We start from the raw sequence: 16,799 nt of genomic DNA, 5'->3' as shown, positions 1-16,799 counted from the left end.
CTGGGCCAAGACTTGAAATGACAGATAAAAATGAAGAGACTCACCTCTGCTCCTCAGCACCTCCACATCAGACAAGGTGACTCATTGTATCTCTGTAACTGGCAGTTGAGAGAGCGAGGCTGACTGTGAACTGGGGCCCACTGTCAAGGAGGGTGCTGGGTCTGGGATGATGGTCATGACCTTTGGGGTCTTGGGGGAGTCTGCGGCTGCCGGTAGATGGAATTTTGTCCCAGCTGTTTGCGTGGGACTGGGCAGTCTGTGAACCACTAACCTCGGTTACTGTTTCTTTCTGGGTCACGGGCACGAACAGCAGCAGGGGCTCTCAAGGGAGGGAGTAGGAGCCTGACATGACAGCTTCAGACAGACTTTGAAGGGTTCAGAGAAGGAGAAAAATGGAGGACACAGCTGGGGTCTGTGACTGGGGGTGGCCGGGATGGGGTGATGTGCCCAGGGTCGTAGATACATCAACAGACACTGTGACTGTGTGTGTGCCCTCCACATCCCACTGGCTAGCATGTGACTTCCCAAGTAACTGAGAAATGGGAGCAGACAGGCCCAGTTCCCAGGAAGACATCCCAGGAAGACAGGCATCGCTCCCAGGAAGGAGTCAGCAGGAGTGTTCTCTCCTCTCTTGCCCATCTTCTCTACTCTGTCTCTTTTTACATGCGTCTGTCTCTCTCAGTCCCTGTTCTCCACAAAGGACTTGCCTGAGTTGAAGGGTTAAGGATTAGACATATCTAAGTCAATCTGAAAGAGTTCGAGTGCAGTGTAGCGAAAAGGGAAGACCGTGGTGCCAGGGGCCATCGGGGTTGTGGTTGTGCTCACTGAACGCTGAATTTGACTGAGCTTCCTGCCAGCCAAAGCAAAAAGGGATATGCGATAGTTTCTAATGTTCTCCTTGTTCAATCAGAGACAAATTAACAACTCATCATGGGAAATAACCTTTCTTTCCCAGTGAATTATGAGAGAAATGGGTGAGGAATTTGAATATTCTAAAGGAAATTGTCTCCAGAGGGTTAAAAAAAAACCTTTTATATGTCTGGGTTCTTTTTTATTGCCTTTAATAGATGTACTTCCCCAGGGGCTTTAGCTAACACCGGGCTGGGCCTTAGCTTTCCTGTCTGCTAGCTTGATGAGGATTGTAGGTGGGAGAAGACAGGGCATGTTTCCATATCACTTGGAACTACTGTTTTAAAACTTCTTAGTTAGTTATTTAATTACTTAGTTAATTACTCTTGAGGATAAGATCTCACTGGATAGCCCAGGCTGGCCTGGAACTCTGGATGCCCCAGCCCCAGCCATCTGGGTGCAAGGATAAGAGGCACACGCTGTCATTCCTGACCTCCGGTAAATTTTTGAGATCTGTAGTTTTCATCATGCAGCTGGACTATTTATTCACTCATTCATTCATTCATTCATTCATTCAGCACTTTGTGGGTGGGTGTAAGGAGATCCTATATTCTGAAAGGAGAGAGACAAACAGCTGTTATAGATGGAGATGCTGTGACAGAGTGGGATACAGGAAGCCACATAATGAGGGGGCATAAGAGGGGTGATGATTTCTTTGGTGGGGTATGGAGTCAGGAATGGCTTCACCAAGAAGTTATTCTTGAGCTAGGTCTTATGAAAAGTATAGGAGCTTTTTATTTAATGAGATGGGTCCTCTGGGCCAAGACAGGATAGAGCCTGGATTGTTGGAGGCATAGAGAACTCGACCATGTTGTAGAAGTCCAGGAGGTCAGCAAGAACACGGTAGCCCTTGAAACATCACAGGCCACTCAGAGGACACACCTGAGGAACAATTGAATATCCACATAAAAGACAGTGTCCTGCTCCTGTTGGACAAAATTGTACAATCCTGCCAACAACAGAGGCTGGGCCCCTGCCCGATGGTGACAAATCTATGAGAACCATTGCCCACAACCTGGGCTCTTTACTGAGGCTCTTTCTCTTTGTCCTTTGGAAGCCAGTGGTGTTTCAGAGACTGGCATGGCAGGTCCCGCCCCACCCCCATACCTAGCCTTGCAAACCCAACAGTTGGAGTGATTCCAGGCACTTTGTCTGACACGGAACAAAAATCAAATCTTGGTTTCTACCTGGAAATTTAAATACAGGAGAGGCAGGAAATCTCCATCAGCCACACTTTCTGAGATTGGCTCTGTCTCCTAGGGGGAAACCCAAGCTTTCCCTTAGAGATTCAGACATGTCTGCAAATAGAGTCATGGAGGCTGGGATCAGGGATGGGTGTGAGGGGTACTCTGACTCTTGGCTGACTCTTGAAGAAGCTTGTGCACCTCAATTATCTTTGTACCCATGGGAGAGGGCCATCGTGGCCCAGGTCCAACTGGTCTACCTTCGTGTCTACTCCCTCAGCTAGTGCCCCTTCCTGGTCTGGCTCCTTCATCCCCTTCACCTCTCAGCTCTCCTCAACCATCCCCACTTGAGGGATGGAGCCTGCTTATCTCACCCAAAGGAAAGTCTTCCTGACCATACCACAGCCTGTGAGAACAAATGACTCCGTGCTTGTCTCCATATTGGATGGACTTTCTGGGGTTATACATATTTCTCTGGGAGCTTGTAGAGGGTCTCTTTAGTCTCACATGCCTGCATGTATACAGCAGGGCCTAGCACAGGGAAATGAATGTCTACTTACTGCACTCAGACCCCTACTAGGAAGACACAGAAAGAGGAACTAGCACTCATGTTTGGGCATCCAGAAACTCCAGAAGGAACCACTTTGAAAGAGACCCTTGTAGAGGCATGGCTGCCTTTGGTGAGCTTTGGTCTTAGATGCGTTCTTAGCAAGGTGGAGGCTAGGGCATGGTCAGCTTGGTATTTCGGGGAGGAAATCTAGACAGTGACCTTTCCCAACAGCCCCCTGCTGCGTGGAATGCAGACTTGCTCTTCAAACGCTGCTCTTTCTAACTCACAGCAAGTCATGTACTTTCCTTTCTACCTGCTGATGTCTGAACCATGACTTACAAATGGGGCTTTAGCTTTTCTAGGTGTGAAACCCTTGGCCTCTCTTCTACTACTTCTGATTCCATTACCAATGAGCTGGGGATGCAGCTCAGCCAGTAGAGTGCCTGCCTGGCACACATGAAGCTTTGAGTTCAATCCCCAGCACGGCAGGAAGTTGATTGTTATGATCTTTGCTCATTATCCAGCCCTGGGGAGGTAAATACAGGAGGATGAGAAGTTCACGGTCATTTTCAGATACATAGTAAGTTTAAGGCTAGCCTAGGCTACATGTAATCCTGTTTCAAAACAAACAGCCCCAAGATTAGCAACAAGAACCAACTAAAAGAAAACTAATCAAAACCACCTCAACTTTGAATAGTTGGAACCACTTGTTTGGTTTCATCATTGCTCAGTTAGGCCTCACTGTCGGAGAACCATCAGGGTAATGGTTAAGATGCTGGGATGAGATGGCCTGTGTTTGCATCCTGGCTGTGGGGCCTAGGGGCTGTGTGGCTTCAGCTTCAAGCACATCTCATTCCTTCTGAAATGGAAGTCTCAAGCCTTTGAGTTGAGAAATGAAATACCACAACCCCCTTCATGGGCAGAGCTTGAGGCTGAGATGGGAAGTCACAGGTGAAGATCTGACATGACACATAGTGTTCTCTGAAAATTGGGAAGTACTTCTGGGGCAGGCTTGAGAGTCCAGTGAAGCTGAGAGGGACTGCAGACCCAGGTATCCCGAGGCGTTGCTTGCTGAGGACAGCCTGTCCAGGGCCCCATGGGCTTATCAATCATTTTCCAGAGGAGGCTGATTCTAAAACATGTAGCCAAGAATCTCTAGGCCCATAGCTGGCCCAAGAACTCCAAGGGAGAGGCCAGGCTGGGGCCGGGTCTACCTGTGCAAGGGAGCACTGGAGAGCTGCAGTAATTAACACGGTGTGCTATTGGCACAGGGATAGATAAATAGACCAATGAAACAGAATCCAGGCTGGAAAGCCATCTGTGCACATATGGAACCTTGATCTATGGGTAAGGAGATGTACAAATCAGCAGGGAGAGATGGGCTCTTAATAACCAGCAAGGGGCAACTGGTTATCCATTCAGAAATGGGGAGAAGGAAGAAATTAGATCTTTGCACCAGACACAAAAATCAATCTCTGGTGGATTAGAGGCCTAAATGCAAAAGGCAAAGACCCCTAATATGGTCAGCTCCAGGTCCCGTCCAAACTCCTCAGGCTCATGCATGGTCTCATGAGAGAGAACGAGGCCTTGGGGGTGGGAACAGCGGTGCTTACACAAGGTGCCCCGTCACAGTGAGGACAGGAGCAGGCCTGAGCCATCTTCCCATCCCACTCCAGTGCTTCCTTCTCAGGAGACTCTTTCTTGGTGACCATTTTTCAGGAGACATAGCGCCCGCTCCACCCCTGCCAAGCGGGGCCTCAGAAATAGCAACCATCATTTTCCCAAGTATACGAGGAGCTCCCAAATCACGGGCTCTCTGCCTGCTCTTCCTGCTGGCCGACAGAGTGTATCATCTTGGACACACAGGGATCTGACCTCCTTTGGCAAGGCAGGCTCCTAAGAAGCTCTCACCAAAAGTTGGTGCACACAGCCAAGTTCTTCAGCTGAAGTGTCTGCAGTCAGGTTTGGGAGGGAGGCAGAGATGCTGTCCATCCTTACAATGTAGTCTTTCCTTGAATGGGAAGGCTCAGGCTGGTATCTTCTCTGCCTTCCCTGGAGGCCGTTCTGCAATGGCTCCAATGTCAAGGAAATGACTCCTTGTACCCAGGCTTAAATTTCACAAAATGCTTAAAGAAAGGGACATGACTCCGTGCCCAGCGCAGGCGCTGTCGTGGGTTTGATAAATCTGACATCTATATAGGGAATATTCTGTGTGCAGAATATGTGTTCTGTGTTCATATGCTTCCGGAATCCAAAGTCACTCATCCAACTGTGACTCAAGTCTGTATTGAATTGGGACTGGGAACTTGTGGTACCCAGTCCCTGGGTTGGGATTTGGCCTGGTCTACTATGGACACAACCCTCCTCCCCTTTAACCCTGATTTTTCCATCTGTGAAATGAATCTGGACTGGGTGATCACTTAAAGTCCTTTTGAACACTTGTTTCTGGGGTCTGAGAGTCCCCAAGCCAGAAACCATGCTGCCCCCGCCCTTGGCAAGTAGACTCTTATTTCTGCCTTGCTTGCTCGATGCCCTCCATGGCCTCTGCGGCTGAGCCAGGGAATCTGCACTTTAGATTTGGCCTCTTGTGATGCTGTGTGGGCTCCTGCCCCTTTCTCCACCGGGGATCAGTGGTCGGTTCTGGATACATGTGCTGCTCCACTGAGCTGCATCTGCCCTTACAGCCTGGGTTTCCCAGAACCTCTGTGGACAGGTCACGGCCTTGCATCTGATCAGGGTGCCTCTGGGCTCCATGCTGAGATGTCTGCTTCCTCTTTCAGACCACAGAGTATTCAGCCATGGCTTCACTGGCTGGAGGCCTGGATGACATGAAAGCCAACTTGACGAGCCCCACCCCCGCTGACATCGGGAGCAGCGTTCCAGGCCCACAGTCCTACCCTATTGTCACAGGTGAGCATACCTAGATGGAGATTTGGGGGTTGTTGGGGGAACAAGAGCGAGTGAGAGAGCAAGAGAGAGAGAGAGAGCAAGAGAGAGAGAGAGAGAGAGAATGGGAATAGGTCTGTGAGGTGGGAAGCTGTCCTTGGTGCTTTTGGACATGACTGGCCTCTGCTTTAATGGGGTGAGGTGACAGACTGCTGGGGACACAGGTTGTGGATGAGGTGACATGGCTGCACACTGTTTCAAGTCACCAAGAGAAGACGGATCATACTGTCAGAGGGGTCCCTGTGGTGGGGCCAGGCACTCCGAGGTCTGGAGTTTCTCCCTCTCATGAGTCAGGAAAATCTTTTGGTTGACATTAACTTCCAGGAGTAGAGAGACTTTTTAAGACACCATTGGCGTGTCAGATTTCCAAGCTGAGGCTGAGGACAGAAGGACTAGGTGGTGCTAGGTATATGCCAAGCAGCTGTCTTTCCTGGCAGCCGCCATGATCACCATCAGTGGTGAAGAGTACAGGCCTCAGGCTGGTGAGGCAGCTCAGCAGCAGTGTGCCGCCCAGCATGTGCTGGGCCCGAGTTCTAGCCCCAGGACAGGCCCCACTTGCTGCAGGGTTCCGACCTGTTGTGTGTCAGTCAAGCAATCTCCAGTGAGTTGTGTCAGGATTCCAGCTGTGGTTTTCTCATCTGTATGCTGGGAACAGTGGTGATGGCTATTGTACAGGACTCTTATGATAATGGCTGGGTCCCCACCTATGAAGAGCTTGGGCTCTTGCCTAGTATAAAGCGAGCACCCAGTAAGTGGATGTGTCAGTTGTGACTCCCCAGGATCCCCTCACGCTGGTCACTGGAGGACTTGCTGCTGCAGGGGGAACCCCTTCTCCAACCCAGCACCATGGAGCCCCGGAGCAGTCCCTGAAGCCAGTTCTGGGAGGGTGTCTCACTCAGGAGGCAGGAGGGTCTCCAGAATATGGAATGTACAGACAGTGGGGACTCCTGGGCTACCCTTGGGCTGGAGCTTGGGATCCAGATAGAGATGGCAAGACGTCCCTGTTGGCTGATGGACATACCCTGAAGGTAGAGGCAGAGCCAGGAAATTCGCTTGTGTTAGAGTTTGCAGAGGAGGGATGGATGAGGCAAGACCTGAGGCCCAGGGTCCCTTAGTGACCAGACTGGAGGCCTGTCTCTGAGACCTAACGTCTAAGTCAGTACTGGGCTCAAGCTAAAAGCAGCTGAACCCTGTCTGTTAGTCTGGGTACCACATGAGGGTCAGATAGAGCAAAAGTGACTTGGTCCTTGGTGCATCTAAGTTGGGGCACAGTCGTCTGAGACGTGGGGAGAAGGTGTGTGGAAGGGGTGCCAGCCAGTGAGCTGCAGCCAGTGAGGTATTTCCTGAGGTCCCCTGCGGGGTTCACCAGGGACCTCAGTGACAATGTTCCCATTATACAGGTGCAGAAGCCAAGCTCAGATGTGCCCACTCTAGAGTCACCTTTAGTTTTCTAGAACCCTTGTACTGTTTTCAAGGAACAACAGACAACTGAGGAGGTACAGGGAAGGCAGGGGAGCCAGCTTGGATCAGCTCAGCTTCATGGCCTCTGTCCCTTCGCTGAGTCTCAGGCCTTGTGCTGGGTAGCTCAGGGGAGCACTGAGAAGTGACTACTGTTACCTTCATCTCCATTGCATAAGTGAAGAGAACTCGCTTCCTGAGGTCACAGCCAACGAGTGGCTGTACGCACTCCAACAGGGCCTGTGTGCTGTCACTGAACCATGGAGACTGCCAGAGGGTCCGTCCAGGCCTGAGACCTCCTTGCTATTTGCTTTTGGATGCTTTTCCATCCATAAAATAGTTCTGATCTCCCAGGGTCTTTGTGGTACTCACATGAGATCCGGGAGGAGACCACACTGGAGAGGGGAAGTTTGGGGCAGGATTTAGGAAATGGGTTTGGGCAGGTTCTCATTTAGGTGGCTGATAGTCCAGTGAACACCAAGGCTAACTCTTGTCATGGAAATGAGAAGCAGGCTCCCTAACCAAGGCTAATCTAGCCTTTGGCAAATCTCACTGAATTTCATGGGGGGCTTTTAGAAAATTGGAGCCAAGAGTTAAAAACAAAAACAAAACAACAAAAACCCTAGCTTTCTGACTTCTCAAAAACGTAGAAGAGCTGGTCCTTTGGGGCTGTGGTGCCACCAGCTGTGACAGAGTGGAGCTCAGTGGCAGCAGCCCCTTCAGACAGGCTTCCATGGTCTGCAGCAAAGGCCTCCTCATTCACGTTAGAAGGTATGTATGGCAAGGCTTGTGCGTTGTACCCAGATCCAGAGCTGCAGCTAGAAAGGCCATCTGGGTGCTCCAAGGGCTCGATCTGCAGAAGCTGCCTGGCGCCACATGGATTGGTTTTCAGATAAACCCTGGAGGAGGAGAGATTAGCTTGAACTGATTTGGATTTCTTCATCTGAAAGTCACATGATACACAGAAATGGAGGATAAGCATCCCTGACCAGTCAGCGCTGTGCTTAGTATGAACACCAGGCACATTCTAAAGTAGGGTGTGGCCACACATACATGTGCTCAGTCAGGAGGCTGAGCTGGAGGGTTGGGAGTTGGAGGCCAGCCTGGTCTACATAGGAAAACTCAGTTTCAAACCACAAGAACAAGCATTCGCAAAAGGAAGAAAAGGAAGGCATGTTCTAACTGTCAGACTAGTCATTAGCTTCCTTACAAATCAACAGTAATGAGCACAATAGAAGACTGAGACCTTCAACAGCAATATATACAAACCAGAGAATAAATTTAGAACTCCGTAAGTGACACAAAGGAATGAGGAGGTGTTCATTCCTAGACTGACTGTCAGAGCTCCATCCACTCCCCACGTAACCTCTTACCTTAAAGCAGTCCCACACAGACACCAAGAGACTTTAAGAAAAGTTGTCAAAATGGTGCTAAGTGCTGGATAAATAGACATTTAGGCATAACTAGAGAGGTCCTAAAGTAAAGAATTAAACAGATCTTCTAGGACATTCCAAAATATATGACCAGGAACAAGATGACTCAGCGGATGAAGAGCTTGTACCAAAGCGGGATGGTCTCTCTCTCACATGCACATTAAATGGAAAAACATTTTAAATAAAAATAAAAGCACACCAGGGCCCCCAATGGAGGAGCTAGAGAAAGTATCCAAGGAGCTAAAGGGATCTGCAACCCTATAGGTGGAACAACAATATGAACTAACCAGTACCCCGGAGCTCTTGTCTCTAGCTGCATATGAATCAGAAGATGGCCTAGCCGGCCATCAGTGGAAAGAGAGGCCCATTGGTCGTGGAAACTTTATGTGCCTCAGTACAGGGGAACGCCAGGGCCAAGAAGTGGGAGTGGGTGGATAGGGGAGGGGGGGTATGGGGGGCTTTTGGGATAGCATTGGAAATGTAAATGAGGAAAATACCTAATAAAATTTTTTTTAAAAAGAGCACACAATAATGCTATAGTAACTGCAACTATTGTAGAAGCCGAGGTTTCAGACACATGGCCAAGGTGGACAGTGGAGAAATTGTCCAGATATATGTGGTCAGATCCCTGCTTCATTGTCTCTATGGAAACAAATAGGTTGTGAGGTAACAGATATGCTAATTAGCCAGATTTAGCCATGACACACTGTAATTTATATCAGAATATCACAATGTACCCCATAAACATGTATACTTATGTAACCTTTAAAACAAATCCCCACTTAGCCAAGACTTTAAAAATTAAAGCTATAATAAACCAGGACCAAAAAAGGGAAAAAATTACAATCCTAGGGTAGAAAAAGTCCTTTAAAATGTTTCAAACATTTTAAAAATGTTAAAAACATTTTAACACATTTTGAAAAGTGTTAAAAATGTAAATCTTTTTGTATGTAAAAACACCCAAAAGCAAAACTAGGGTGGGGGTGTAATATATATGGTAAACATTAATTTGTTTAATATCTAAGGAGCTTTTGTGTACACACAAAAGATTGCTAGGTACTATTTTTATATGCGTATGTGTGTGCCTGCTTATCTGTATTGTACTGTATGTGGCAAGGTGCCCAAAGAGGCCCGAAGAGGGTGTCAGACCTCCTGGAACTGGGGTTACAGGTTATTGTGAGCTGCCTGACCTGGGTTCTGGGAACCAAATCTGGGTTTTCTACAGAAGCAACAAGTGCCCTTAACTGTTGAGTCATCTCTGCAGCCTCTATATAAAGGGCTTTTAAAACAAATAAAAAACTAAGAGCATCCTCTTGCAGAGGAACTGAGTTTGGCTCCTAGCACCTATAGCAGGTGGCTCACAACCATCTGTAACTCCAACTCCACATCTGGTACTTCTGATATCGGCAGGCTCTTAATGTGTGGACACACACCCTACACACACACACACACACACACTATTAAAATAATAAAATAAATATTTTCAAAATGAATAAGAAAAATGGTCTGTAGAAAAACTAGGCAATAATGGGTAGTTTATTGGCAAAACTGTAGAGCCTCCAAAGTGTATGGGGAGATGTACCCTGTCTCCTTACCACAAAGCCGCAGTTAAAACAGCCACGAGACGCCACAACCAAGACCATCCGTTCTATAGTAAGTCTTGGTGTTGGAAAGACACAGTAAAAATATTTTCATGGATTGCTATAGGAATATAAATTTTTTGGAGCAAAACTTGGCAATGTTTTTCAAGGTTTTAAATACATTTAAGTTTCCCTGCTGACTCAGAAGTTCTGTGCACGAGTTAAGGAACTTACTCTATAGGCCTGCAGTGATGACTTTCCTGTCATTTGTAACAGCAAACAAACAGAACCAAAGCAGACCCTACATAGAAACCAGCTAATAAGTTGCAGTGCTTTTTCACAGACAATACAATGCTACCTTGATAGTCAAAGGGCTGGGGGAGAGATGGCTCAGTGGTTAAGAGTGCATGCTGTCTGTCCTCTCAGAAGCTCTGCCTGCTGTTCTCAGCATTCAGACCAGTGGCTTACAACCTCCTGAAGATGAGATGACAGGGCAGGAATGGTCTTTTCTGGCCTCTGTGGATGGGCACACACACACACACACACACACACACACACACACACACACTCACACTCTCACAGACACTCACACAACACTCATACATACATACACATTCACACACACTCACACATGCTCACATACATACACATGCACACATATGCACACACATGTACACACATAGAGCTAGGGCTGGAGAGATGGCTTTGTAGTTTAGAGTACTTGCTATTCTTTCAGAAGACTCAGGTTTCATTTCTAGCACCACAGCTCACAACTGCCTGTAACTCCAGGATCCTCTTCTGGCCTACATGGGCACCTGCATGAACTTGGTACACTTAGAGTCAAGCAGGCATACACACACACACAAGTAATAATAAATCTTTATTTTTTTAAGGATTACTAGCATGAATGTCTAAGACATACATTTGATTTAAAAATATAGAAGGACAAAATGATTCCACTTGTAAAATGTAATGCAGTATTATTAAGAATATAAAGCATAACACAGTTAGAAAATTGTATTGTCCTTAGGTAGCCCATTGCCATTGAGCTAACACTCAGCAGACAGTCTCACGCATGCATGCACATTCCCTCTATAGCAGATGCTTAGGCATAAATGTTCAGTAGGAGGCCTCTGCACCCCTTCCTCCATCTTATGGGGTGCTGAACTCCTGTGCTATAACAGTGGGGGTTCCATTTTCTCTCCACCAGACTCGCACACAGCACTTATATTCTTGATGCCTGTTTACAAAGAATGTAGCCTGTTGTCTTGGTCACCTTTCTATTGCTGTAATAAGACACCATGACCAAGGCAACTTACAAAAGAAAGTGTTCAATGGAACTAATGACTCCAATGGGTTCAAGTCTGTGACCATCATGGTGGGGAGTCTGCAATAGGCAGGCAGGAAGGCAGACATGGCACTGAGCCTGCAGCTGAGAGCTCACATCCTGACCCACACGTTTGAGGCAGAGAAACAGAAGCTGGGAATGACATGGACTTTTGAAACCTCAATGTCACCCCCAGTGACACACCTCTCCCAAGGCCACACCCCCTAATCCTTCCCAAAGAGTTCTACCAACTGGGCACCAAGCGTTCAGATGTGTGAGGCCATGGGGGCCATTACCAACCAAGCCACCACATCGACTTTTAAATGAAATCAAAACAATACGATGCTTGAACTATGTATGAAGCAAAAGGAGAGATAAATGATGTGTATTTTTAGGTAATATTTTGAAAGTCCACACTGTAGGACATAAAGAGGTTCAGGAATTTCTCCATGCGCAGAACACATGTATGAAGGGGTGTGGTCAGGGGACTCATGTGGGCTCATCCTGGCATTACCATGTGTCAGCAGGTTGAGGGACTCCTGGCACAGCTCCAGGTGAAATGCAGAGGCTGGGGTCCTAGAAAAGCCCATGTGTGTGGAAACCGTGGAGACCACAGGTTTACATTTACGTGAAAATAAAGCTCAGTTCCAAAAGACTGAAAACAGATTTCACCTACTTGAATGTTTTGTGGGACAGGGCTATAGCCAAAGAAAAAGAACTGTGGTCTGTCTGTCTGTCTGTCTGTCTGTCTGTCTGTCTGTCAGCCAGCAATGGCCCTCATCCTTGAAAACTCCACAAATGTTCACTGATTCCTCATTTACTTCAGCCTGCCTTAGTAGCTGCCTGGAGAAGCTCGGAAGTCTTGCAGGGGCGGGGAGGTGGAGGGTTGGGGGTGAGGGTGTGGGGGGATGGAGGTTGATCCGACAACCACTTTAGTCCCTCTTTCCAGGCCACAAAAAAAATGGGGGAGGCGGTCCCTGAGCTACTGGATTTCTTACACACCAGGCAGCCCAAAAGAGTCTGCTTGGAGAACAGGCCCATTTCTTTGCACCGTTTATATGCCGCATTAAATATTAAGCCAAACCCTGCTCTGCCGGCCAGGGCCACGCTTCAGAAGTCACTCACCATTTGCAAATTTGGTGACACGGCCTGCTGGTTGGGTCCTGCACTGTCAGCAGTTTGGGCCTGTCCTGATTGGGACTAATTATCTGCAGGTGTGTCCTTGGGCCACAGGCCCACTGCTGGGGCAGCTACCGGTTTGCCTACAAGAAAGGATGTCAGGTGGGGCAGGGCTAGGCTCCCAGCTTCTGCCTGCCTCCCTACTGGTCAAAGAGCTGACACTGACAGTCTTGTCCCCAGCTGGGCCCCCCCCCCCCCCCCCCCGACCTTTTGCCTTTGAGAACAAAGGAGTTAGGCCAACATATGCCCTCTTGATCTCTTCCCCTGGGGACCATATCTTTGCATCAGCAGATTGGAATGTCAGGATACTGAGGAGGGTCTCCTTTGGCTCAACAAGTGTGGGAGCCTCTTTGTGATAGTGGCCTAGGCCCTGGGCTCTGAGCTTTCTTTGGCATTTCTCCCTCCAACCCTTAGGGGCCATTCTATAGCACAGCAGGTGAGACCCACTACAGCAGAGAGAGTAGCTGCCAAGTCCCTGAGTCTCCAGCTCTGCCTGCTACCTTCAATGTTTGGAGCCTCAGTACTCCAAACATAGCCTTCTAAGAAAGCAAACACTCCTGTCCTTTGGATCTGAGCAGAAGCTAGGGAACAGGGACAGAAATAAGCACTGGAACGGGAGACAGAGGTGGGGTTAAGTCTGGACTTTGCCACTTACATGCTCTTATATTTTAAAGCAAATTCCATGTCCTCTCTAAGCCTCAGCATTTCTAGTTATGAAATGGGAGAATGGCCATTTTTGCTGCCTGCCTCAGATGTTTGGGGTTTTGTTTTGTTTTTAATTTCTGGCGTGTAATACTGATGATCCCAGCAAGAACACTACACATAGGACGAGTGCTCTGGGTGGTGGTATCTGTACTGGTATTTGGCATCTTGTGAGGGTCAAGTTAGTGCTCCTTGCACAGTGCTCAGTGTGTTGCTTAGCATCTATCTTACTACATCTCTTGGTTCTTGTATGAGTGAGTCTTTCACCTCTGTCCTTGGTGTATAACAAGAAGACGCTCCAGTGCCAATTCCCTATGGGTGGAGGGTAGGGAGGCACACTCTTCTGGGCACTCTCAGAGGGTGGCTGTGTAAGCCGACAGCTTTCTGAGGGTCAGGACACCTGCTGTCAGGACGTCTGGCTGAGGGCCAGTGGAGGCAGGTGCCTGAGTGCAGCCAGGGATGTTTGTGTGTATGTGTCGCAATTCTCTCCGTGCCTGTGTCCATCTGAGTAAATGCAGAGGCAGTAAGTTAGTGTTGAGTCTTGATCCTTCCCAGCCTGATTTTTGAGCTAGAACCTAACTGTGCCTGGAGGTCACCCACTCAGCCGCGCTGGCATCTGCCTGTTCCGCCTCGCCGGCACAGGGATTACAGGTGAACACCATCCACCTTCTAAACACACGGGTATTGGGTGGTAAGCTTGGGCTCTCAAGCTTGTGCAGCAAGCAATTGCTACCTGAGCCATCTCCCACATTCCAGGAAACACTAAAAACCCCCACCCTGCTTTTGGTCAGTGAGCCCAGTGACTTGGGCCCGTGGGGCCCTGTCCAGGGTCGGGAGGCAGTTCAGGGTCCCTGGTTGGGGGGGACCTCCTTATTCTGAGTGGCACTGCACTTGCTCAGATGTGCTCTGCTTCCCACTCAAGCTTGCTCTGGCCGGCCGCCAGGCAGCTCTGAACAGTCAATTGTTCATCCTTCCACTGGGAACACCTCCTTTGACCCACTTTTTATGAGACTTTTGGAGGCTCATCAGACGCAGCTAAATACCTCTTCCCTCAGAGTGGAGTCATAATGAATAATGAAAGCCAGACTCTGAGAAATGTATGTGTACCCAGGCTGTTGAAAGGTGCTGGGGGAATGACAAGAAAAGCTATGACACCGTAGAAGGAGAGCTGGGACCCAGGGCTGGGCCACCAGCTTCTTGTGGAAAACACTGGGCTGTTGAAGCTGTTTCGTGTTTTGGAAAGAAGAGGTGATATCAGTAGCAATCCACTCCATGGGACCCCTGGGGACAGTCTCTGCCCTCACTGGATCTGCCTGAGGGCTAGGGTGCGTGTGAGGGGCAAGTTTACAGTCGGCACAGGATGAACGCACTGTGGTTTCCTCGTGTCAGGAGCTCTAAGAAAAGTACAAAGGGAGAGAAGCTGAGTAGGGGGCAGGGGGAAGCAAAGCCGTCCCCAAAAGGTAGCGTCTGATCTCAGACTTAAGTTATAAGAAGCTCCGGGATTATTTTCTTGGGGGGAGGGGGGGAAATTTCTAGTGGAAGACACAAACCCAGAAAGTGTCCTATAAATGTCCACATGAGAGAATAAGGTGCCTGCAGGGTGAGGCCATTTCTCAGGTCCCTCTCTGTGGCCAGTTGGGCGCAGCCTATATAATTCAGATCTTGGCTGTTCTTAGACTCAGCAGAAACTACACAAGCCAGGTAGCTAGCCTCTTCACATAGCCCCGGACAATTCTTTACCCAAACTCGGTCACTGTCGATGCCAGTGATCTTACTACTACCACAAAGGCAAAGAGCCTTCATCCAGAACTGTGCTGGAAGCCCCCTCCAGGTGCCGTGAGCTTACAGACCCAAGCACTGCCCCACAGACCCCTCAGCCTGGCCTGAAAGTCCATCCCAAAGGTTTTTTTTATCTGCATAACATATTTTTAACATTAAAAGTATCATTTATCATTTTGAAGATCAGATCCGAATGTCCACTGGGAGGAGTCAGGTGAAAGAAGTAGAGAGTCATCCCCACAGTGGAGTAGCATGTGGCTGTCAGAAAGGACGAGGAAGCTCACAGTGGCCCCAGGGGAAGTGTGTGTGAGCAAGGTGTGCATGTGTCCAAAGTGTGTGTGCAAGGTGTGTGTGTGTATGTGCATGCATACATGCCACACAGCACTCATGCGAAGCTCAGAGAACAGTGTGTGGAGTGGGCTCTTGCCTTCTGTCTTGGTCAGGGTTTCTATTCTTGTACAAACATCATGACCAAGAAGCAAGTTGGGGAGGAAAGGGTTTATTCAGCTTACAATTCCATACTGCTGTTCATCACCAAGGAAGTCAGGACTGGAACTCAAGGAGGTCAGAAAGCAGGAGCTGATGCAGAGGCCATGGAGGGATGTTCTTTACTGGCTTGCTTCCCCTGGCTTGCTCAGCCTGCTCTTTTATAGAACCAAGACTACCAGCCCAGAGATGGTCCCACCCACAAGGGGCCTTTCCCCCTTGATCACTAATTGAGAAAATGCCTTACAGCTGTATCTAATGGAGGCATTTCCTCAACTGAAGCTCCTTTCTCTATGATAACTCCAGCCTGTGTCAAGTTGACACAAAACCAGCCGGTACACCTTCCACCTCGACAGAGGCTTCAGGGATTAGATTCAGGTTATCAGGCTTGCATGGCAAGAGCCTTTGCCCACAGAGCCACCTACAAGCTTCTGTTTACATTTTTAAGCTTTTGAGTGCTATCTACTTAGCAACTACCAAGGCAATTTTAAAGTGGCCTTTTAAAAATCAGAGGGCTTGATAAAAGATTAAAACACCTCTCTTGAAAGACTGGTGGGCTTGCTCCCCTCAGATCAACATGGGGGACTTGAGAAGAGGTGGCCCCTTTAGAATCCTCAGATAGCACCAGCCTAGCCCTCCAGTTTACTAAGCCTGCTGCCCACCCCCTCTTCCCCTGCCAGCAACTGGGTTTCCAGCCCTGCCTGCTTCTACTACCCTGGCCTTTCCATTTCCTTTAATGACTGCAGAGTGCCCTCCACCTGCCAGGAGACCCTTGCAACAGTAGTGAACTCTTTCTGGACACTACCAGCCAGCCAATGCTGAGACTAGATTGCTGTGTGCAAAGATTCAACACCTGAGACTGGAAATGCTCCTCTCTCCCCGAGGAACGGGGCCATTTGCCTTCCAGAATGATTTGGGGCAAATTCAATTGCATTTAAAATATTTGTTTCCTGGGCCGGGCATGGTGGCGCACGCCTTTAATCCCAGCACTTGGGAGGCAGAGGCAGGTGGATTTCTGAGTTCGAGGCCAGCATGGTCTACAGAGTGAGTTCCAGAACAGCCAGGGCTACACAGAGAAACCCTGTCTCGAAAAACCAAAATAAAATAAAATAAAATAAAATAAAAATAAAATATTCATTTCCACACTAGTAAGGATACCCACAGCAGCCGATGCTTGGATTCTTAGCATCCCAGAAGTTGGGAATCTTAGTATTTGTAAGACCACTCTGAGGCTCAGAGAAGCTGGAGGTCGGGTGGCTGAAAGCC

At 48.6% G+C, this 16,799-nt stretch overlaps 1 protein-coding gene and 1 non-coding gene across 2 annotated transcripts in view; both read left to right on the top strand.

The window, feature by feature from the left end:
* Positions 1-16,799, top strand: part of Pax5 (paired box 5) — a 185,947-nt gene that overhangs the window by 95,427 nt on the left and 73,721 nt on the right. The window contains exon 7 of the mRNA NM_008782.3: positions 5,424-5,553. Coding sequence (NP_032808.1) covers positions 5,424-5,553 — 130 coding nt within the window. The remainder of the gene's footprint in view (positions 1-5,423; positions 5,554-16,799) is intronic.
* On the top strand, positions 7,700-7,777 carry Mir5120 (microRNA 5120). The gene has a single exon (NR_039580.1). It is a non-coding gene; the product is annotated as a microRNA 5120 (primary transcript).

This window comes from Mus musculus, chromosome 4, assembly GCF_000001635.26.
Source record: "Mus musculus strain C57BL/6J chromosome 4, GRCm38.p6 C57BL/6J".
NCBI classification, from domain to species: Eukaryota; Metazoa; Chordata; class Mammalia; order Rodentia; family Muridae; genus Mus; species Mus musculus.
The sequence above is the reverse complement of the archived record's forward strand: the minus strand, read 5'-3'. Positions and strand labels throughout refer to the sequence as shown.